Genomic DNA, 24,598 nt, shown 5'->3' on the forward strand with positions numbered 1-24,598 from the left:
AGTGAAGATGGCGGATCAGACGTTACTCTCCGAGTCTGTGCTCGGATGGTCTATTTTCACCATTATACTCTTGGTAAGCGAGCATAAAGTTGTGTTAGTATGTTCGTAAAGTAGTGTAGCGTTAGACGGTTGGTTTGAGACGCGTTAGCAGGCGGACAGGTGGCTTAAATACGGAGTTACCCGGTGCGACATGGCTGCGGCGTATTAACGTCAACACTGGCTTTGGATTGGTTTTAGCTAACATTAGCCGTGACACACTTACAGGCGGCTGTTCTGTGAGAAGCGCTCAGTGTCGTATTTAATACTTTTTAAAATATATATGTGTATTTCATACTGTTGAAACAGTGTCAATATAAACCACAACTCCGTTTTAGAATTGGGGACGTTGCATTATTAAACAAATGATCTCGATTTCGTTTTCTTTATGATAGCACGCAGCTGCACTGTGTCGTAGTTTGTTTGTTAGCTTTCACCACAAAATAATTTAAAGCTGCTGAGAAGGGGAATGGGCGCTATTCACCTTTTGACTCTGATGTGTAACCTTGTTTTTTTTTTCTTCAATTTGTGATCCATTTACCAGACTGATAGTTCAGTACCAGGCTGCTGTCTTCAAGTTGCTCAGCTCGGTAATCTGCGGCCCAATTTAGCCCTCATTATCTCAGCTGTCATTTATAGTCACATGGCTAAATAAGTCAGAAGCCTTCCAGAAGAATGCCTGGATGCCAATAAAGTGCTCTGGTTCTCTGCCCGCCACTAGCAACCCCTTTTATTTGAACAAACCTTTCAATAGATCTTATTTGGATGCAAAGCCCGCGTCATTACCTGGCAAAACAAGCAGCCAGAGGCTTAAAGCTGCGGGCCTTTAATTGATCCTGTCTGTGAATGGCAGCCCTTGATCTGAAGGGGCAAGTATTTGCAGTGTCCTCACTTCTTCCAGCTTGTGTGCCTGGAATATAACCTTGTCATTTTGGATTTTGGGGCCCCTTTTTTTGCATGTTTGTCAAAAAAGTTTCCTGTCCATTACAATGTCAGTCCCTCCATTTTGCCTTTTAGTGTCAAACAGCAACAAAATAGATTGCATTCATTAAATCAACAATAATAATAATAATAACTCAGCACTACATGTCTTTCCAGTAGACATGTTATTTCTACTCGTATAAAATGTCCACTTTATGTTATTTCTTCTCAGTTCTTAACTATCTAAATGAGAGTGTGATATAATCAGATCGGCGGCTCCATATCACCTGTAGTCAGGCTATTTTAAGTATATTCTAAGTATATAATCCCCTACTTGTTGCGTTAACACTTGGGTTTCAGTACTTTTTATATATATATTTTTTGCAGTCAGGAACACACACACACACACACACACACACACAGAGCAGTTTTGAACAAGCATAATATAACACAATACTGTGAACACAGTGTGGTAAAGTTCAATTAAATCTAAAACTGTGATAGGGATCAATGAAAGCTACTCAAAGGTATAATTTGTTGTATTATATCTATGTGTGTTGCTTGATTCTTTTGTGGTTTAAGGTGTTAATTCTGTAGTTATTTCTTTCTTTTGAATTCAGTTAGTCTCATTAGCTTTTCAGAGTGTATGTGGAGATGCAAAGTTAAAAATAACACTTTAATCTCCTCTATGTCATTTGCATCTCGTGTCCTGAATATAATCCCTTAGTTTTAATATTAATATCGCGGGCTTTACATTTGATAGATCTTCTCACTGTTAAATAAATTGTTTACCTACTCCTCGTTTTAGGACAGGAGGAGCAGGACATGATGATATTATTCACTGTTTGTTTTATCTTAATTACTGCTTGTTTTCGTTTAGGTAATCCTGGCTTTCTGTTGGATCTACATTCGGAAGTTTCAAAGTCGACAGGAGAGCGAAGTTGTCTCAACTATCACAGCAATATGTGCACTGGCCATTGCCTTGATAACTTCTGCACTTCTGCCAGTGGACATATTCCTCGTTTCATTCATGAAGTACCCCAATGGCACCTATAAGGTTAGTATATCTTCTGCTTCATCCCAAAATCAGTTTGTGAAAGTTGACAGTCTTTCCTGAGGGAGCCTTTGACTTTGCTTTGTAGTGTTCTTAGACATTGTTTTTGTGCGTTCTGAAAGCTGAACGCATATCTTGGTCTAACTTTTTTGGTGAAGTTGTTTCATTCGATTATATTGATTTGAAGATTTAGCAAAGTGTGTAATGATGTCTTCATTCGAACAGCAGGCAATTTTTCGCTTTGTGTGGGTCGTGAGCTGCTTTGATTGCTACGGGGTGTTTGTTTTTTGTACCATGTAGTCATGGTAGGCTGTGCATGTTAATTCATTAGGAACATAATCCTTCACTTACTTAATCAAACATTTCTTGGTGATTACACTATCCTAAAAAAAAAAAAAAAAAAAAGAACTCGCACAGAGGCACGAAAGGAAGTTTTGGCTGTCTGCCGAAATATTCATATTAGTTTTTAATGCGAAACAATCATTTGAGCTTTTCTCAGTGCTGTGAGAATTATGACACCGCACAAACTTATGAAAATCACACAAACATTTTCCTTTAGGCTGCTGATGTTGAAAAAAATCCACAGCTTTTAATCTCTTGCAGTTTTTCACAGTTTTTTTTTTCTTCTTTTGTCATTTGGAGCCTCATTGTTCAAGTTAAATGCAAACATTTGAGGGGAAGTTTCACACATCTACATATGAATAAAAACAGATTTAGAGAAAGGTCTGTCTGCTTTAAGCTATTCCCCTCAGTTTTGCATCATTCGCTGTTTATATCAGAATTCAGTTTGTGAACCTTGATAAACAAAGCTGTTAGAGCAGTACTATAGCCTACATACGTTACTAACCTGTTGGGCATGTCCTAACCCTGTCCACGGTATTGGACTTATTTATCAGTGGATTATGGTTTAATTTTTACACTGTAGTTTATGCTTATTATAGTTGTTTTAATGAACTTTCATCCACTTGATGCCTGTTTTTGTTAATTGTTCTAAATATGTCAATCCTTTCATTGATGAGCTTCATTTTTACAATGGACTTTTCTCTTGGTTACATCCAGGAATGGGCAGCAAACAATGTTACGAGAGGTCAAATTGAAGACACTGTGCTGTACGGATATTACAGTAAGTGCACTCTCTTAATGTTAGTTTATATGGATATTCATAGAACAAAGTGAGAAAAGTTATTAACTAGACACAATGATTTACTGCAGAACACTGAAGAAATTAATCTTTCTGTGAATTAGTTATTTAGTTTTAAATGTTGGTATTGAATTTGGCTGTTTTTCATAAATTATTATAAGTGTGCTACGTCATCCTCCTGAGATAATAACTATCTCCTCTTTGAATTGATGGTAGTGCCAGTTCAATTGTATTAACACCTGGGGCCTGACTCACCTGCCTAGAAATCCTCGAGGGTTAACAGTCTGACTCTGGGATTCACGCTGGCTCTTTGTTTCCCACAGTGGTGACTCATTCACACAGGATATCTCTATAGATCTTTGTTGCAACTTTGGCTGCACATCTTATCTGCTCCAGAGCAGTTTCATTCAGTATGTTCCGTATAAGTTTACGGTATATAGGAAGCCCATATAGGCTGATTTTAGAGATACTCCAGCTTTGATAAAAGACATTTCCCTCTAATCAAAAAACAAAAACAATGATTTGAAATGGATGGCACTAATGGTATATGTTCCACTTTACAATGTGTTTCTCTTTCACTCATTAACACACACACACACCGGTGGTGGCAGGAAACCATATAGGGACCTATTGATGACAGTTATGTTAAAAGTTAGAGTGAAAAGCCCTTTTCACAGGTTTATGTTGTTAGACAAAGCTGGTTGTTTTTCATAGTAACAACATAATAACATATCAAATATGTCAAACTGTGTTTCTGGGCAAATTGCCCACTTTGGTCAATAAATTAAGTTCAGTCTGCGAGCAGGTGCCTTACATTAGTCAACTATAGCAGTCAATGATAAATAACATTTCTTTCTGTTGCTTATTAATTGTGTTTTCATATGTTTGTTTACATAACCTTGTAATTCTTTTAAACCATATGATTTTAACATTTTAAGTGTTTTTGTTTTTTACTCAATTCAGATATTTGTTTATTGTCAGTGTGTTTACATTAATAATATATTTTCTTTGTTATGCTTTTGTATCTGTGCTGCTCTAATAGCAGCAATTTCCCCATGGGGACCAATGTTTCATCCTGTATTAAGTGTGCTGCTTTGCATCTGTTGACGTTGTATGAGGCTGCTTGTTTGTTACTAAGTCTTCTGCCTTCTTGTGAAGATGGGAAGGGCAGAAGAGGAAAATCCTGTGTGTACAAGTTAATAACCATGTTTCTAAAACTGGTTAGTTAGAGTAACACATAATAGTCTATCATTCTTACAGGTTGAAGTAGACAGTTGTGAGATTTTTGCAGCAGTAGCTGTGCACTGGGTGATATTTCCTTTCAGAACTTCTTACATTTGCCTTCTTGGCCTGTGATGAAGCAGGTAGAATAAGTTACAGTTGAAACCAGAAGTTTACATACACTGTATAAAAGGACACATAACTGTTTTTTTTTTTTCTCACTGTCTGACTTTAAATAAGACTAAGCTTTTCCTGTTTTAGATCAGTTAGGATTACCAATATTAGTTCTATTATTGAATTTCCCTTCTGGGATAAATAAAGTATTTTTCATTTCATTTCATTCATTAGCTAAACGTCAGAATAATGACAAAGAATTTTTTTAGAGATTTTTTTTTTTACTCAGTCGAAGTCAAAAGTGTGCATACACTAAGATTACTATGCGTTTAAACTATTTGGAAAAGCCCAGATGATGCTGTTACAGCTTTGGAAACTTTTGATAGGTTAATTGACAACATTTGAGTTAATTGGAGGCAAGCCTGTTGATGTATTTTAAGGCACTCCTCAAACACACTGCTTCCTTTTGTGACAACATGAGAAAATGTAAAGAAATCAGCCAAGATATCAGGAAGAGGATTGTGGACTTCTACAAGTCTGGTTCATCCTTGGGTACAATTTCCAGATGCCTGAAGGTTCCACGTTCATCTGTTCAAACAATTGTATGCAAGTATAAACACCATGAGAATGTCCATCCATCATACTGCTCGGGAAGGAGACGGAGAGATGAAGTGTTTTGGTGCGAAATGTACATAACAAGACCTTGTGAAGATGCTGCTAAAGCTGGTACGAGAGAGTCATTGTCCACAGTGAAACGAGTCCTGTACCGACATGGGCTGAAAGGCTACTCAGAGAGGAAGAAGACATTACCCCAAAAGCAACATGAATAAGCCAGATTACAGTTTGCAAAAGAACGCAGGGAAAAAGACCTTATTTTTTGGAGACATGTCTTGTGGTCTGATGTAACTAAAATTGAACTATTTGGCCATTATGGCCATTGTTATATTTGGAGGATAAAGGGGGAAGCTTGCAAGCCTCAGAACACCATCCCAACTGTGAAGTACGGGGGAGGTAGCATCATGTTTTGCTGCAGGAGGGACTGGTGCACTTCACTAAATAGATGGCACCATGTGGAAAGAACATTATGTGGAAATGTTGAAGGAACATCTCTCAAGACATCAGCCAGGAAGTTAAAGCTTGGGCGCAAATGGGTCTACCAAATGGACAATGACCGTAAACATACCGCCAAGTTAGTTACAAAGTGGCTTCAGGACAACAGAGTCAATGTTTGGGAGTGGCCATCACAAAGACCTGATCTCAGTCCTGAAGAAAATGTGTGGGCAGAGCTGGAAAGGTGTATGCAAGCAAGGCGGCCAATAAACCTGACTCAGTTATACCAGTTATGTCAGGAGGAATGGGCTGAATCCAGAAAACTGTTGTGAGAAGCTTGTGGAAGGAAACCCAAAACATTTGACCCAATTCATACAGTTTAAAGGCAATGCTACTAAATACTAAGGAAATGTACGTAAACTTCTGACTTGGATGAAAGTAATAATAAAAAAAAATCTCTAAAAAATTTCTCTGTCATTTTTCAGGTGTTTGGTAAATAGAACTAATTTTGGTAAACTGAGCTGACCTAAAACAGGAAAAGCTTAGTCTGATTTAATGTCAGACAGTGAGGAAAAAAAAGGTTGTGTCTTTTTATAGAGTGTATGTAAACTTCTGGTTTCAACTGGATATCTCTCCAATTTTGTGTATAAAGTAAAGGCAGTAACAGTAGTCATAAACAAAATGATATCATGGCATGGTTGTTCCTCATGAAAACTCTATCGTCATAGACAAAAACATAATAATTGTGGGCTTTTTGCCGACACATATATTGATCCTTAAAGTGCCTGCACACCCACAGTCTAACCTGCCTAATTATGTCTCATCTGATTGCTTGATGCGCAGACTGTGCTTGATTCATGTTTGTCCTAATCCACTCTTAGTTTTGTTTCTCACCTTTACTGTTTTAATAGATGAAGTTTGTTGGTTTGCCTTTATTTCGTCTTCCAAATACTACAAATTAGGGAAAACACACACAGTGTGCATAATAGGGAAATCTACAATGAAGAAAAATATGAATGCAGCATGCTCTGCTTTTCTGACTCCACACAATTCCATTGTTAATTGAAAAGGGTATCATTTAGCCAATTGTGTACAAACGTTTTTTGAGCTTTTCCTCTCGTGACAAATTCTCAACCACTGACTTAATCTATGCTCTCGCCAGGTGTGACGTTAAAGGGAAATGATCGGATACCGTGACCAGTAGACAGACACTCCTTTGACCAGTGACTGCAAAAGGCCACCTTAAAATGCAACTTTATTCAAATGACATGATGCCACAGATGCAAAGATAAAGACGAGAACGAGCTGTTTGTCACACTGCGAGCTGGCATGTTGGATAGGGCCGTAGCCAGGCGCTTGCATGTCCACAGTTCCACCAATTGTCATTTTAAGAAATAGTTTCAGACAGCATGATTCAGCAAACAATTTGCCACACGATGCTCTGGGTGTACGTGACAACACGAGCCTGTCCCCCAAAATGTTCGACAACTTCTCCAAGCCCCGCAGGAAGAGCGGGGCAGCGTTCCACCAGCCTGCCTCAGAAACATGATTAACTTTGTGTATTGCAGATGTGTTATTCGTTACTGACTCGTGATTTCTTGTCTATGACCTCACTCTCCATCTGCCCATTATCATTTCGAATACAGTGCGTACTTGGTTGTCTCAGAGCATCCATTCTGTTTTTATAGATGCTGTGTGTTGGAACAACAAAAACTCATTCCCCTATGTTAAAGCAAATGGATAGAATTTAATAAAATATCACATGCTGTGTTTATATTTTTTGCTCAGCGTAGTTTTCGCCGCAGAAATCCTTCCACAGTATTACTTTCCAAGACAATCACTCCCCACAGCTGTGCTTTTTCTTTCAGCAGACTAGTCTCGACTTGTTTTGCGTGTTGTAATCGCCACATTTAGCTTTTATTCAATATAATTAGAACACTTCACTGGCACTGACATTTGGTTTTAGGCTTGTAGCATACTGTGTTGCACCATTAGCAGGTTTTTCGAGCATTCAGTGAAGCATCTTGGACATATCCTGCCTGATTCTCTTGCTATGAGAGCAGGTCTAGTCCCGATGGATCCGTCCATAATTCCACTATCTGTATGTGGTTGCATTTCACGAGGACAGCATCCAGGCTATTTGGCAAATAAATTCTAAACTCAAAGCTGTTGGTCCCACCGAAATTTCTTCATGATTGTTATATTTAAGGATAACGCAACTTTGTTGTCTTTGTTGATAGCAAAATCAGTCATGCCAAAGACACTAGATCTTGGGTTTTCTAACAGATGCTGGCTTAAAGTGCCTGTCAGCAACACTGTTATGTACCGTCTGTTAAAAAATGCCAAATGCAAGGACGACAAGCTGTCTCCTTGCCTAGACAGCCCAATCAAAGAAACCACTTCCACTGGCATAATGACATCAGAAAATTGGCTTTCACAGAACATGAACACTGCACGTGCAATCAGCATTCAAGGGGCCACAGTATATTTACCTCTGGACGCACAAATATAATTTAATACGTAAGATTGATTTTCTATTTTGCTATCTATACGTTGTATTAGACATCCCCCTAAATGGAAACTTTGCTTTATAAGGATTTAAAAAATGAATAATTCAGGAGGCTTAGTCTATAGTGCAGGGCTGTGTTTTGTCGGTAATTTAATTCATTTAATGGCCAAACTCCCTGGCAACCGTGTACATGATGCAACAGTTACACTCAGGAAATTTGTCACACATCAAAGAAAAAGCACATACGGTTGGTTTCGCAATAGGTTTAGTAGGTATATCTCTGGTTGAAACGTTTGATGATGAAGCTTCAGGCACAATCTCTGTAATTGCATTGCACGACAGCTATAGATAGTGTGCGTAAGGTAGCACCTTTTACAGGATTGTCAGGTATAACAATCCAGTGTTTGCGTTCCATTCACAATAAAAAGAAATGGCATTATTTTGTTGTCTAGCTGGAAAAGCTTAGACATACCAATAGTATGCATTCTAGGAACCAGGGGAAAAGCTTGAAAGTTTGCTACTAGCTTCAAGCATGTACATGTGATCGTGGCTCCGGGAGTATGTGCTGCTGAAGAATCATCTACTTGCAAATTTGTTGTGCTTGTAACCTTTGGCTGTTGATAAGGAAGGATTTGTGCTTGTAAAACTGCCTAAAATACAGAAATACAGTTCTGATTGATAATGCGCTCTGTTCCTTGGAGCGTGTTTTTTGGAATAAAGTTGTCGTGCATTTTAAGCATTGCAGATGTATTCCAAGCTTAGTGATGCAGAGTATTGACCCATCATTTATTATGACACGTTCCTTAGTCCATTGTACTTGTTGTTGTGCTGGGTTTTTTGCTATGGCAAAATTAATATGACTGTAAGTCATATTGTGTGAGATTGTTTTGCTCTGCAGTGCTCTACAATTTATGATTTTTGTAAAAAGTGAAATGGGATTCATGATGTTTTTTTTATGTGACTATTTGTCTCTGTTGTGATGATTTTTTTGTGAAGATGACAGTGTAAGAGGGCTTTCTTATGTCTCTGAACAAAGTCACACTTTGTTGAAGGCTGCGTTCTTAGACGAAACAGGAAAAGAAGATGAATTTAACTTCACCTGCATCGTCCGTTTTACGACTGTGTTTGTGATGTTTATATAGAAGTCAACAGACTCATTCCTGGATTTTTTTAAGGGGCATTTCTGTATTATTTGCCAGTAGGTGGAGACCAAGCTCCATGTGTCTTGTATGCACAGCTTCTTTACAAATCTAACCTTTAAAGCCGAATTCCCTTTAAGGCCACATTTGACAGCAGTGTCCATTTGTCTCTTCACAAATGGTATAATTACAGGGTTGACATGGAGATTTCTATTTCCTGTGCTGAAGCATGTTTTTCCTCCAAAGTAGACTCTGATTTGTATTCAGCAGTGATCACAGTTAATAGGCATGTGCATGTCCAGTGATTCGAGGAACTCTGCATTGTATACTCGATCTTTGAAATCATTTGATGGCTTTATATAGTGAAACATCCATTGACAAGGATATTGCACCCGTTTGTTGACATTCTGTCACTCCAGATATACATGCGTTTTGCCTGGACACGTATACTTAAACAAAACCTATAGCTGGCATGGTCAGCATTTCTGCAGCAGGTGTGAACCCACTTGTTTGATGTATATTTAAACTTAGGAGTTTGCAAGTACAGTGTAGTCACTGTGGAGCCTTTATCATAAATCACAATTCTATTTTGTAACAAGATGCTATTCTTTATTTTTTATTAGGAATCAACATTGTTATGTGGAGTCAGTGGGAGTAAATGACATTGTGGCATTTATAGGTTATTTTGCTTCTTTTCCCTCTTTAATCTGCGAGTTTATGTTAAAGCTCACAGTTAATGCTGTGAAATCTCTGTTTCTCTTTTTCCTATAGTGGTGACACTGCATAAAGTTACCTCATAAGTAGGTCAAGTAAATGCAATTCAGTTATGTCACATCTTAAACAGATACAAAAACTTTCATTTATGAATGCACAAGTGTAGTTATTTGCATTCTGAGACATTTTAAGCTTAGACCCAAACAGGAGTGATGAAGAGATCACCGCTCTGTTAGAATACATCTGTAGTGCCAAAAAAAGCAGAGATTGAAACGTTATTTAATAATCCTGCAGTTGTTCCCAACTTTGACACGGTGTAATATGAGGTACAGTGCACCTTTCACTTGACAAAGGGGACGGATGTCTGTAGCAGAAACACCCACTTCCTTTTAAAGCCCAAATACATTTTTGTGATCTTTGATGAACCCTGAGTTTGAAAGCTTAGCCTTTCAATCTCAAGCCTCTGTCCATTTATACATTTCCTTGGACTGCTCAGTACTTCAAAGCAGTGGTGCATAAGACCCTTAAGCAACAGGGCAAAATACCCCTGGGCCCTTTGAATAAATCATTGGCTTTCTCCCTGCCTTTTTAATGCCATTTGTAGAAGAGAAGCTAGAGAGGAAGCCGTCCTCTTGTAAATACACTACAATCACTTTGTTTTGTTTTGTTTTTTTTTTCCTGTGATTTTCGTCCACCTACACGTGCTTACTGAATTTTATTGGAGAGTGGTAGTAGCCTCGTGCTTCTTTTAAGAGCATTTTTGAAAACATTGACAAATTGCAGTTTTATTTTTGAGGACAGCTTTATGTGATACAGGGGGCCTTCAACAATAAGAACATAGCCGAGCAAACACATGAAACGAAAAGCACTTTTTCTGCCTCTGTGTGCAAAAACCACAACCCATAGCTCTTTTACTTCTACCTTTGTCTGCTTTGAAACAGCTCCACATTTAGACCAATGGAAATTTAAAACCTGCATTTACCTATTCATGTTGTAAGCCTCTTTTTTGTGATATACCAAAGCCTGATACACTCAGTTTTGGACACTGATAATTCAAGACTATTACATTAAAACAAAGTGTTTCTTTCAATATTACAACTTAAAATTAAGTTATTGCTGCATTGTTTCTAAATCATCTTATTATTGGCATTTCTGCTTCAGTTGACAAGTACACTACTAATACCATTATAAATGAAGAAATTAAAAGTGGCTGATAATTTTGACTATTTCAGTGTAGTGGTCAGGCTCTTACCAGTGAATTGTTTTAATTTAATTGGCATTAATCCTAGAAGAAAGTAAGTGCTTTTGCTTAATGCAGATGCCTCAAGCGTAATCCTCAGTTTTCTATTTTTATTTCAAATAAAGCTGCACTCTACGTACGAAGCAAGCCAAAACATAAAGTCAGTAATATTAACTTAAATAGCACCTTTTCCACTGTTTTCTAAATATGTATATGCAATAATTAGGTAACACATTATGAATGCTTCGTTTACTGTTAGCCTTCCAGAAAGCAGACAAGGTTGATGAAAACTTATTCTGACTGCAGCCACTTTCTTTTGTCATGTGTATTCAGTTTCATAACATTCTCTTTCCTGATTTCTTTAAATCGGTTAATAGAAATATGTGATTTTCCCTGGAAAAGCTCTCTGAAGTAGCACCATGAAGTATCAACAACTTCTCACAAACTCCTTTGCATGCATGTATGTCTGCAGACACATGCTTTAAAGAAAGGAATGAATCTCCTCTTCTCACCTTACAGTTTTTTAAATATTTAAAATAGAGGTCAAACACATGTTCTACGTAACACCTGCAGGTTTCCAAAGACTCCATTTGAAGTTAGGCGTTGGGTTGTCTGCTTCCTGCCATTAGTTTGGAGTGGTAGTCAAAACTAGCGTCTGTCCCACAAACATCCCAGTTTATGCAAACATGCTGCAAATACACCACAGAAAATGGGAGTCAGCAGGAACACCTTCATATTGTATTTATTCTTAAAGCACAGTATAATTGACACACTTCGACATTGGAAGAAATGCAGTATGTGTCAGTGTCATAATAATTTCACTCTTTAATTAAAAAAACAAACAAAGAAAACTCTTAACCTTGTAGACATGGTAGGTAAACAAAGCTGTGTTCCTTTCCCTGCCACATTTATGTCTGAATAGGGTTGAGTTGTCTGAATGTTTGTGTTGCCACTGCTATACATTCCATGACAGTTATGTACAGAAAAAAATACTGCTAGACCTTGGATGAGCTGTGTTTGGTTTTGCTGTCAGCTAATTTAAATAAGGTATTTGCTAACAATCACTTAACCTATATCTCTATACTTACGGAACACATAGACATTGTTAAAACATTAATTTCCTACCATGGATGCAATGCAGACTGAACTATTCTGCTGTTGAGTGATTCTGAAAGCTGTTGTATTATTAAAGAAATGCACATTCAGTATAGAAACTGAATATATTTATATCTTCCATGAACATACCTCGCTTTTTCCTGAATTAAATGGGTAAAAGAACAAGTCCGATACCAGCTGACAGCAGTAAGCTCTGAGAGTCCATCAGCTAACAAACATCTGTTTGCTCGCATATCCAGCAGAAACAGAGCTGCACATGTACTGTATTGAGTCAGAGTCCTGCACATACCTGTCAAGTGCAAGTCTAATATTCATTAGTGTTGTATCTCATGTTTGGCCCTCCAATAAGGGAGCCTCCGTTGATGTTTTCCGGCAATGAGAGTGCAAGCTCGAACTGTCATAGCTTTCAGCAGGTGTCTGTACTGACAGATATTTTCATCTGTCTCAGGAGTCCTTTGTCCGAGACAGTGTTTCTGTGAGAAATCTCCCCTGGCATTTAATTTTCACAAAAATGTAATACATTTTACTTCTCTGAAAGGTACAAGAGTCCAGGTGTTAATGCCCCTGTAAACAGCCACAGTAAGGTAAGGACGTGGCTCTAATGTTCCTCGTAAAGCCTTAGATGGTGCTTAATGAATGATAGCAGGTAATGGCGAAAACTACAAATAACCATGGAAACACTGAGAGGTAAATAACTATTACTTGCGCTGATGACCTCACATTCTCTCCCCAGCTGGCACTCTGGCTTTTATAACTATCGATCCTTGAATATAAGGTTTTTTTTATTTTATTTCATGCTTGCCCTATGAGTAAACTGGAGTCTATTGTGTACTATATATATGAACACTACAACTATACAAAGGGTTAAGGACGTTTAATTATTTAGTCCTCTACTCTGTCACAGGGATGAATGCGCTAAACTTTTATCCCTGGTCAGGCGTTCTTCCCAGTAAAAGATCTGCATAGAGAGTAATGGATGATTCATGGTAATGCAGTATGACCTATTCTCTCAGTATGTTAATATTCATGGTGTTATGATTAATTTTACCCATTGCTTTAACCTGCAAGCATATGCCAGCGGCTGCATACTGTGCATGGCTTGCATTTATTGGCTCCTGGCATCATCCTAAACTCAGTTTGTCTGGCTGTAAATGAGTGTAAATGGATACCTTAGTGGAGCAATGAGCATGTGTTTATTGAAAGTAATGCCCTGTCACAAACACAGCTGGCTAAAAGCAAACCTCTGTAACAGTGACATTCATTTGTCTGCAGCAGAGAGAGCCTTTTGTGAAATATAGTTCATTTCACAGGGGGGCATGTTTGTACTTGCTCGGGGCCATGCATTCTTGACTGATATGGAACACTTGTTTTCCACATGTACATTGAAGCCGAAGTGTGCTACTGGTGTTATGGATTAAGTGGTATCAGGAGCAAGTTTTCCGTTGTATTTATTTTTTAAATTATTTTTCATTCAACATCCACAGTTGTGTAGTTTATCATGCTATAAAGGCACTGCTTAGGGCTCTTGTTTAGTTGTTTCTTACTTATGAGTAGACCCGACTCCTTTCCATTAAAGATTTACACTCTCATGTTTCATTTTGTTTGATTTTGGTGACTTTAAACTGAGATTTCACTCATGAATATAAAACCTGTGCAGTCATGAAAATTCTTTCTAAATGCAGGGAAACTGTGAAATTGATGTGGTTTTGGTAACCTGCTTGCCTTCTTGGACATTTCTTTTAGTTGCAACTTGTTCTGATGATTCACATTATCACCTCAAGGTGGTATTCAGCAATGGCAGCTACGTTGCTGAGCACATCTTTGTGACATGCTTTTCTATGAGTTATTTTGTGGTTGTCTGGGCTGTCTGCACCGACATCCATTTGCCGCAGAAAGAAAAGCCCCCAGCTTGAAATAGCATCTTTCTATTTAAGTGTTTTTGCCTCACCTCCGCTCTATGAATTCCTAATGCATTTGAGTGTTGGTCTTTTCTCTAAAAAAAAAAAAAAAACTGATGGTACAGGAAGAAACAAACAAACAGACAGAAAGGCTTGGATCAGAGAAGAGTGAGGTCTTTCTCCAGGGACAGGTGTATTGCATCTACCTCATAGAAAAGGTCACCAGCTTGAGTTGATGAAACCATTTTCTGATGCAGATTACTTTTTTTTTTTCTATTTCAGCGGTCAGCATTCAAATGGAACTGATTATTTTCTGCTTTGTAAGAGAAACTCTAAGCAATATTAATGACAACAATGGCAAGAGGATAACGTGTTTCCTGTCTAATTGAACCAATTGTTCAGCGCTCTGGATCATAATCTGAGCAGAAACAACACAGTCCTTAGTTCACTGAGAACACACCCGGTGGTATTATCAACAGACTTCTACATGTGGTACACATGATAAATAAAGTCTGTATAGAGACTAGATATACTCCTTAATTGTTAACAGTTGTTACTGCCCTATTTACACCGAACATATGATCTGTAACTGAATATGTTGTGTGGATGCTGACATCTGACCCAGAGATTTTTGAATGTACATCTGGTATCAAAATGCGTTCTCATTATCTTAATTGTGCTCACAATGTGATCCAGACTAAATATGCAAATTATTTATAATGGGCTAACAAACTTGTTAACAAACATGGCACATCATAGATCAAGGCAAACAATGCTGCTCTGTAGACTCTTATTTTGTTTTTCATTGCTCAGCTAATGATAATTAAACTACCTGTAGCTTTTGTCAGGCTTGCTTGAGTTGCCAGCAAGAAGCAGAGTTATTTCCGTCCATACTGGGGAGATAGAGATCACATGTCAATGGCAGGTATAAACGGGGTAATCATGTGGTTTTGGTCTTGTCAATCATAAATAGATGTTGTTAACTGGTTAACAAATGCATAGTAAAATTACCACTGACTTCTTTCTGTCTTTCTTGAGATTGTTTTTCTTTAAAACATAGTTGTTTCCTGTCACAAATCCACAAACATGCTCGAGTTATTGGTCTAATACAATTAGAAACATTGCTCTCCAAACCCATGACCCATTTGCTAGATATGTCAGTGCCGTAAAAGATGAATTATCTGGACCACTACACTGCAATAATTACACATAATGACCAGACAGAAGTTGGTTTCAGAATATACTGCTCCATCTGACTATATGTGCGCTCTGTCCTGATCGCCTACATGTGCATACTTTTTCTCTCTTCTTCTCTGCACTCCCTCTCATCTCTCTCTCTCTCTCTCCATCTTCCTCGCTTTTTTCAGCCAGTCGCTTGAATGACACTTAAATGTCAGTATCTTTTACCGAAAGCAACGCCAAATCACCGAAGCCAGGCAGCATTCAGCCTGCGTCGAGCCCTGGTTATGAGGCAACTAGTGAGGACGGTTTGGTTGACATGGGTTAACCAGTACAGATGTGGGTTCAACTCAGGTCACTGTGTCCGTCTAAGTAGGATGTAACACAGTTACATTCAACCAGCTAAAGCGTTAAACTGGCAGCTTAAAAAAATGGAAACATACTACTACTAATACCATTCTACTTTATCTTAAACTGACAACCATAAACTCTGTGCAGTATGCTGTCAAGAGACAAAACAGGGAGTATCCAGTAAAAAACGAGATAAGTGTGACTGAAACAAAGAATTAGACAAGTTTGTGGACGTTGTATAAACTGGTGAGGGGAGTTAGAGCATATTCTTTACATAAATCAGTTGTGATGTGTACTCTACAATGCCTTTAGCCTGCCAAGAGAAATTCAGCATAATTCCAAGTGGATGACCAGAGGACATCCTACAGTTATATCAAATCTGCTTCAGAGGAATCATGTTTATTGACACTATCTCAAAAATACAGGAAATGACTTTTAATAAAACTGAACATTGCATGCTCTGCGCTTGGCAGAAATGCACTGCAGTGTTTTAATATTTTATATTGCCATGATAGAATATGACATCGTCTGTGCTGGGAGGAAGTAATGGATGTTCAGTTTTGACCATATATGTGGCACAAAAAAAAAAGATATTTTTGACTAGTTTTAAGATGTGTCTTCTTCTTCTTTTGTATCCATACAGCTCTTTACTCCATCATACTGTTCTGCGTCTTCCTGTGGATCCCCTTTGTTTACTTCTACTATGAAGAAAGGGATGACAACAACGTGAATAGGTGTTCGGTAAGAACGCACCTTTCTTCTTCCACACACAGCGCTGTAGCCTGCTTAGATGTGCTGCTGAGAAATTCAAATTTTATTCAGGTGATTCAGGTGCTTCTGACCAATATGTAAATGCCAAAAAATATCCTCAAGTAATTCCAGTTGAACTTTCCAGCCAGCTCGAGGCAACACAAACCTATTTGGTTGCACATTTTACATGACAAAATATGAAAGCAAACGCCCTTCCTTTTTATATTTGTTTTGCTTTAATCTTCTTTTCTGTTTTTTTTTTGTGCCCTGGTGCTGAAAGGCAGAAAGAAATATTTTAATGGATGAAATAACAAATAAATATTCATTTGAAGCTGGAAATAAGTCAATCAATTTTTCCTTGTATAATTAAACTAAGTACGCTAGACTTTGTCCTATTACTCTTACGATACATTAATGTTTGTTCATTTGACTGCATCTTCTTTTTGTAAATATTGTCCTTACTCACTGTTAAGAGAGAAATTGTTTTTGTTTTTTTTACATAATTGCAGGTAAGTGATTTGAAAATTACTGGCTGGGTTTTCTTTTTCTAATTCTGTCATGAATTTGCAGTGCTTTCTCTACTTAAAACTGACGCATTTCCTCTTGAAAATAATTGACCAGTAAAGATGTGGTGCAGACTTTTCTAATACTTCTGGTGCCGTCGAGCAGTGTTTTGTGTTCTGCCATCATGCGCTCACACAACACGTGCACACCCCTGAATTACACGGTGATACGATACACTTTTCTGCTGCACAATGTTAACAAAGGTTAGGAAAAATAATTCAAAACAAGCTAATAGTTGTATCTTTATGAATATTATTAGTTCTTAATCACATTGTGAAAACTTTGAAACACTGCATTCGTAGTGAGGTCTTTATTGTCACCTTGAATGTGGCAACATTTGAAATCTCTGTCTTTTGAAGCTGTTTTAGTGAGTGATTACACCTTTGTGCAATTACTGTAGTGAGCGCCAAACACAAGGTCTCGCATAGTGCCTTTTCTCCCTTCCGTGTGTCAGTTTTGAGCTGACAGAGGCACTTTCTCTCACAGATAGGGAGGTCTTTTGTATTGTTACTTTAAAAGCACCTTGAATAGCACTAAGACTGACATGTTATCTCTACCAGGTCAGACTAGATCTACATTGACTGTGTATAGCTCTCGCTCACTATAGTCCTCAGCTAAATGGAGTATGACCCCCTTTTCCCCTTGTTCACAATGAATATTAATATTTCACTTCATGGCCGTGATTGACCAGTTTAATTTTTTTCTTTTATTACAGCAAGTGAAAAATGCTCTGAAGTACACAATTGGATTTGTCATTGTCTGCGTGGTGCTCCTTTTAATTGGGTGAGTTGGAGACATGGATGGCTTCTTCTGCTTCAGTACACGACAGGTAAAGGGGGTGTGGATATATCATTGTGTTGAGTTAATGAGAGGAAGACCCCTTCAAACAGCTACAGTGCCATTTGTCTGGCCATGATAAGCCATTCAGGAGAAAAAGCTGCGTACCTCTCTCTAAATATAGGTTTTATTCTCGCACGCATGAGTCGAAACTCGATTCAGTCAATTTTCTCTGTGTAGCAAAACACATTCGGAGGGAATATTGTATTCTTTTTGTGACATTTTATATATATCTGCAAACACTGTATGTACTAATGAATATACTCAGCCAGGTTCCATTTATCTACAGATTTCATACTGGTCGTGTTTCGTCTCAACAGCAGAACATAATAGATTTCCTTTGCAGTTGTGACAGCAACATGCCTGGAGTTCGGCCTATACAATTGAATGAGCTCTCTCAACCATTAAATGGTACGCGGGGAGAAGGTTTATCTGGTTTTGGAAAATAAAGGACACATGACTATACTTTCTCTTAAAGTTTGAAAGTTAGGACATTTTATAGACAGAAGCAATTTAGCCCATCTTTCACCTCATGAACTGGAACTATTGTCGCTTTGTTCTGGCAATTGTTGGTTTGGTCCTTTGATTTCCAACAACATGATAGCTTTTATCCTGGACAGCTTTTCTGATACCTGGAGACATAGGGCTTTGTTTGGCGACTGTTCACTCCATAGGCCTTTGCTTGATGTTACAAGGTTTGTTGTTTGTTGTCTTTATACCTGGAACGATGTCTGACTTCTTAAATGGCACTTGATCTTTTGCTGCTTAAGGTTTTTGATTTTGTTTTTTTTACTTTAAAGTTCCACTGCAAATAACATTGCTTTTAGTCCTCTAGCTTTATGTCTAGCCTTATAGTGCTTATTTTGTTGTGCTGATTAACAATATAACTTTCACACTTTAAAAAGGTTGGCTGGCACCTGCATAGTCCTGGTGCCTTCAAAGAAAAATCCCCCATCAGCTTTTATGTGATTTTTATTTGAGACTCAGACAACACAGTTCGAGCTCTGTCAGAGAACTGGACTCGTATTTGAAAACTATGGCACTTTTGATCATTGCGTTGAAGATGACCAGCGGAATTTTAAAAACTCTGCATTTTAATTGGTGGCCAGGGAAGCACATACACATTAAAAAGATTAGGGTCTGTCTGTCTGATTGATATTATGAACAGCATCTTTTCCCATTTTACAACATTAAGCATTATTCTATTAGGGACAAAGTTTTGTGTAAAAGGATGGTAAATGTAGTGAATTTCTATCCACGTTTTGTTAAAATAGGGTGTAAGCTGTGTTGTCACTCTGTCTCACCAGCTTCTGCAATAGTCTTTTTCTGTGTTTTTTCTGTTTCTCTTGTATTTCTCTTTAAGCATCAGTAATGACACTGGCAGCTTTTTATATGTTGTCTGTGGTGGAATGATTTAAAAAATATATCAACATTGATTTCTTCTCTGTTTTTCTTTATATGTGAAAATCTCTGTGTGGCTCGTAGAGAAAATGCACCAGCTGCTGAAACTATCAGTGCCAGTACAAAGACTAAACTTGATAATGTTCTGTACTAGAAGCATCTAAATGCATTTTTTATCTTATTTCGAATTATTGTGCCATTGCTTTCAGAGCGTTTGTTCCACTCGAGGCCCCACCTGGCCAGAATTCCACTCAGTGGGAGAAGGTACAATACCTTTTTGAGGAGCTTGGAAGCAGTCGTAAGTACAGCCTATTTAGAAAATATCTTCTGTTGTTTTCAATTTGGATGTTGTTTTTCTATTAGTTCTCTACGTGACTTAGATTTTCTTTCTTCCATGTTACGTTTTATGTTATTCTGCTTGATTCATTCTACCCTTTCATCTGTCGTAACCCTGAGTCTTCTGAACGACAAATGTCTAAGTCAAAGTCAAAGTTACTTTATTGTCAGCTCCGCTACACGTGTACACATACAGAGAACTGAAATTGCGTTTCTCTGGAACCCTCATTTAAAAAGAAGAAAAACACAGTTGAAAAATATACATACTAAAAAATATTTAAGCTACACATCCATCCATCCATTATCTATACGCCGCTTAATCCTCACTAGGGAGGCTGGTGCCTATCCCAGCCGACTTAGGGCAAAGGCAGGGGACACCCTGAACAGGTCGCCAGTCTATCACAGGGCCACACTTAGAGACAACACATATAATAAGCTGGAAAATATACAAATTAAACATATAATAGGCTAAAAAATATACAATCTAAACATAAAAATAGGCTAAAAATATACAATCTAAACATATAATAGGCTAAAAAATATACTTTCTAACCATAATAAGCTAGAAATATAAGTAAACACAAAGGAGAACAAAAGACTCTGCGTAAGGCACATATCAAGTCTTTGCTTCCCAATATAGCCATATCCATCATTCTTCTTACTGTATACTTTCTTTTTATTATCTGCCTATTGTTCAACTATTATTGTGTTGCATTAATCAGTATGAAATTTGGTTTTTTTTTCACACAGATTGAGGACATTTTGATGTGATGCAGATGCTAGCAAAGCAAAAGTACACGTGTTGTTTTTAAGATAGCACTAACTGAGGCCATACCAAGTTTTGCACAAGTTAAATTTGGTTCAACTGGGTGAAAAAAAATATGAGTTTCTCCCTATTAAGTGCCTAGAAAACTAGGTAATAGTAACGGTTGATGTGTTTAAACAGATGCAGTGCTTCATGGAGTCAGTGTTGATTAAAGTATGTAAATGTTTGGACGTTTAGTTGCTAAATGATAAGTATCCACTGTTTTAGTCAGACACGATCAGTTCATGAGATCCTAATTACACTAAGATGAAGTAAGTTACAATTATGTTGGAAATTTGACTATTGTACACAAATACCTCTGTACAGGAGTGTCCACGGTCAAGTTTATTGATTGTTCCTACATGCAGCTCGTATAGTCGTTGTTTTGTGCATGTAACATGTACGATAATGGAAAAATGTTATACCATGCCTTTATTTTTAGTTCACCACTTGGCCCTAGTAGTTATGTTGATTTGTATAGATTTCATCCTTCATATTTCATTATTCAGTTTAATAAGAATTACAGCAGGGCAGCTTGGTGATCACTCATTGACAGTCGATGTATTGACATCATGGAAAAAGCTAAGATGGATAACTCACAGTCCAAGACATTACATTTTAATATATAATATTTACAGATCCATTTGTTTTTCCAGCAATACGTGACTTAATTACTCAATAGTTGTATGTACCAGAATTTCTGAAACAGTGACTTTGTAGCCTTAAAGGCAGTGTAAAACGCAATTAGAAATCACATTTTCCCATGAAAAAAAAATCCAGTGTTGACGGTTGACCACACTGTAAAAACACCCTCCTTGGGCATCTTTACTTGTTGAACGGAACAATGCCTGTGATTATGCTCATGCTAATGCAGAAAGGAACATTGCCAAATGTGGACTCCTAACAGTCCTCTGGCCTTTTGCCACGTGGGGATCAAGGAGGAAGTCGAACCATCTGCCTCTCTGCATAATAGTGGACCCCTACATGCTCTCCCTAACCTTCCTCCTTTGGCACGGGGGGAAATTGCTCGGCTGCTGAGGAAATGTGAGGATCATCCCTTTTCTAATTCCCCATCTCTTCTCTCTCCAGATGGGAGGTTAATTGTGTAAAGAAAAGGCACTTTTGCCACGTAACACTCCTGACTGCTTTGCAACAACTGTTCATTAAGGCCACTACATCTTCAGTGATTCCAGCATCACTTTGGTTACAGTGTTCCAGCTATGCCTGAATGTTCTCCAGATCAGTAGCTCCTAATGTTGTTATTCAAGACCATACAGCACAATCTTGTATTTTTGGCCATGCCTCAAGGGGGAGTGAAGTGGGCGGTAGTCCAGCTTTAACTACTAAGAGTACTTGGGCAAGACTCCTAGTACTTAACTTTTCCTGCCTCTTTTCCTTCTTCAGCAGCGAGGAAGGAAAAAAAAATAAATAAAAAAATCTCAAGCTGACTACACATACACACGCATATATCCTATGTGTACGCTTAAATGTAAACCACAGCAGTTATTACTGAAGCTTTTACCATGCCCTACATTGGTTTTAAGGCGAAATCTATGAATAAATAAATGGTTAACATGAGAAAAAGGTTATACATTTTAAGAGATTAAATAGTTGGGTTTTTTTCCCCACTTACAACAGTATCTATTCATTTTACTATAATTTAGCAATTACCTTCCTAAGGGTTGAGCTTCCATAGGATATAATTGTATTTTCATGGACAAACCAAGCGGTCTTAATATAGTCATCAGCACTAGACTTAGCTTTAAAGCATTGTCATGCCACAAGAGTTTACCTTTGAAAAACTAAAAGAGATGTTTACTTTCCAGTTAATTGTTCCTGCACAAAACAGTATTTCAGAGCACACAGCTTTCAGAGTTTATTAGTGAGGTTCTAAACAGGTCACAACCAAAGGAATCCATAGAAGTGCGAGGGGGTGTCAACACAATAAGGATTTAGTTTGCCTTTAATTGCATAAACCTAAATGGATCTGTATCTGGTTTCAGTACCAGTTTGCAGAAAATATGTCTAACTCTGCTAAATGAGATACCACTTTAAGCACATGAATACATTTACAAAACTATGCTGTGAGGTTTTTATTTGGTCTTTAAAGCAATTTTACACAGTATTTATGTTTATTTGGTCTTGTTTTTCCGGAATCTGCCATCAAAATACATAGTTATTTCTGAAATCAAAGCCACTAGAGAAAGAAGTCCCACGTACCCAGCTTTACATTCTCTTGCATGCTTTTAATTAAACAATAATCTATACATATAGATTGCATTTTCAAATGTTTGTGTTTTGCTGACTGAGTTATAAAATGGCATGGGTTGAACAAGATTAAATAAAGGCAGTTGTTTTTCTAAAATACGTTTCAGGCTCTAGATGACAGATTTCTGGTGAGGGCGTTGAAATGATGATGTCGATCTCATCTTGATTGATCTTTTGACACTTTTCTTCTGTTCAGGTTCCTGGTCATCTTTCCTCTGTACTAGAATGCTCTCCCTAAACTATGACATTAAAGTTACAGTACGCCCAAAAGATGCTGATAAACCCAAGCTATTATTCAACCTCATTTCACAAATTATGTACCTCTTTCATCCACACAGTGAGGAAAAAACTACAATGACATCTGAAACTTTTGCAATGTTAAAATCCTCTGCATGCTTTTGGACAGCAGCATGTGGGTAATCTGGCTATTATAGAGTATTCTATGTGCCATACCTTGAACATGCTGCTGTGTCCCTGCTTGATTCTGTCATTCCGCAGATTTAGGAAGCTGGGGCTCAAGGAGCTCCTTAATAAACACCTTTCTGTACAAGTCTCATGCATGAACACAAGCCTGAAGGGCTATATGCAGGGTGAGATAAGAGCTACCTTATTCCATTGCTGGTGGAATCGAAGCTGTACAGATGTGGAAGCGCCACTGATAATAGACAATATTCCCTATGTTTAATCCCCGGAAAATCTGCTCAGGAAACCCAAGAACACTGGCTGCAAACATCTATCCTTCGCTTTGTGTAGGGTTCATGAACAGAATGTTCGCTATGCAGAACATGAAGCTATTGTCTATTTTACCAAGCTCACCACTAAACAAAGGCAGCGAAATCGCAATAAAACACTCGGGAATAAGAAACACGTATTCAAATGTTAATGTTCAGCCCAGCTGTCAGACTTCAAAGTTTTCTTTTTGCATACAATACAATAGGGAGCAGGTATATAATTTATCTCCATTTTCCACCTCTTTGTCCTGCTGCTTGTGAAATGCCTCTAAAAGAAAGTGATAAATGATATAAACAGCACAAATTATACATGCCCTGAATACTGACTTAATATTCCCAATCAAATGCCATTGTCAAGGAGAAAGTCAAGCAGAGAGCCACCTATGCCCGCGCTGACAGGTGGGCTGGGCATTATGAAGTTGCCGGTGAGAGGACGTAGGATACCTGTAAGGGGACAAATGTGTCGCTTTTTGCGTAGAACCCTATGACAGGTGGGATCTTGACAGGGGAGTGAGGCAATCAGTCTCTTCATCAATCCCTGTCGTCTAACTCCAACTCTGACAGCTGGTGTGACACCTACTGTTGCCCTTGCCTGATGGGTGGTCGCCTTTCTGCCTCAATCAAAGGTTACACACATCAAGTCAACCTACAGACGTTGAAAGACCCAGCTGTTTAAACACTGATCGTGATCGACTTGCAAAATGACAATGATGACGAAAAATGTCCACCAGAAGAGTCTCTAGAGGAGGATGGCGCATTCATTAAAAGCAGATATTAAATCCAAGATACCAACATGATGTATTGTCCTTGTCCAAGTAAATAACATTGGTCCTCATTGCTTTCAAGGGAATTCATTTCCTCAGTATTCCCATTAAGAACATTGATACAGCAGTTGAAGATGAGCTGTGTTGTTGGTGTCAGGTGTTCATTCAGTTACGATGCGAGTGTGATCAGTTTTTTAATTTCGTTCAATTGGACACTGTTGGATGTTGTGCATTGTCCCTTATAAACATTGACATTGAAAGGTTCATTGCAACCAAATCACTTAAAACAAAACAAACTCCAGTGTACTGTAGAAACGTAGTGGTTCTTATCTATACTTGAAGGGACTCTCAAAAGACAGAATGCGGAAAGAATGATCTGTGGAAGTAGCAAAACATATTTTGGCTTTTAGGTCCTAGTATTGATCTGGCTCCTACCAAAAATGCTGCATCCTCTATTTG

General features: G+C 38.0%; 1 protein-coding gene across 1 annotated transcript in view; it reads left to right on the forward strand.

Moving 5' to 3' along the window:
- lmbrd1 (LMBR1 domain containing 1) overlaps positions 1-24,598 on the forward strand; it is a 58,674-nt gene continuing 34,076 nt past the window's right edge. Inside the window, exons 1-6 of the mRNA XM_008278741.1 lie at positions 1-73; positions 1,838-2,014; positions 3,071-3,134; positions 16,327-16,424; positions 17,713-17,780; positions 19,445-19,533. Of these exons, the coding sequence (XP_008276963.1) occupies positions 8-73; positions 1,838-2,014; positions 3,071-3,134; positions 16,327-16,424; positions 17,713-17,780; positions 19,445-19,533 (562 nt within the window). The 5' untranslated portion in view covers positions 1-7. The remainder of the gene's footprint in view (positions 74-1,837; positions 2,015-3,070; positions 3,135-16,326; positions 16,425-17,712; positions 17,781-19,444; positions 19,534-24,598) is intronic.

Source organism: Stegastes partitus, unplaced genomic scaffold (genome assembly GCF_000690725.1).
Source record: "Stegastes partitus isolate 25-593 unplaced genomic scaffold, Stegastes_partitus-1.0.2 Scaffold131, whole genome shotgun sequence".
NCBI lineage: Eukaryota > Metazoa > Chordata > Actinopteri > Pomacentridae > Stegastes > Stegastes partitus.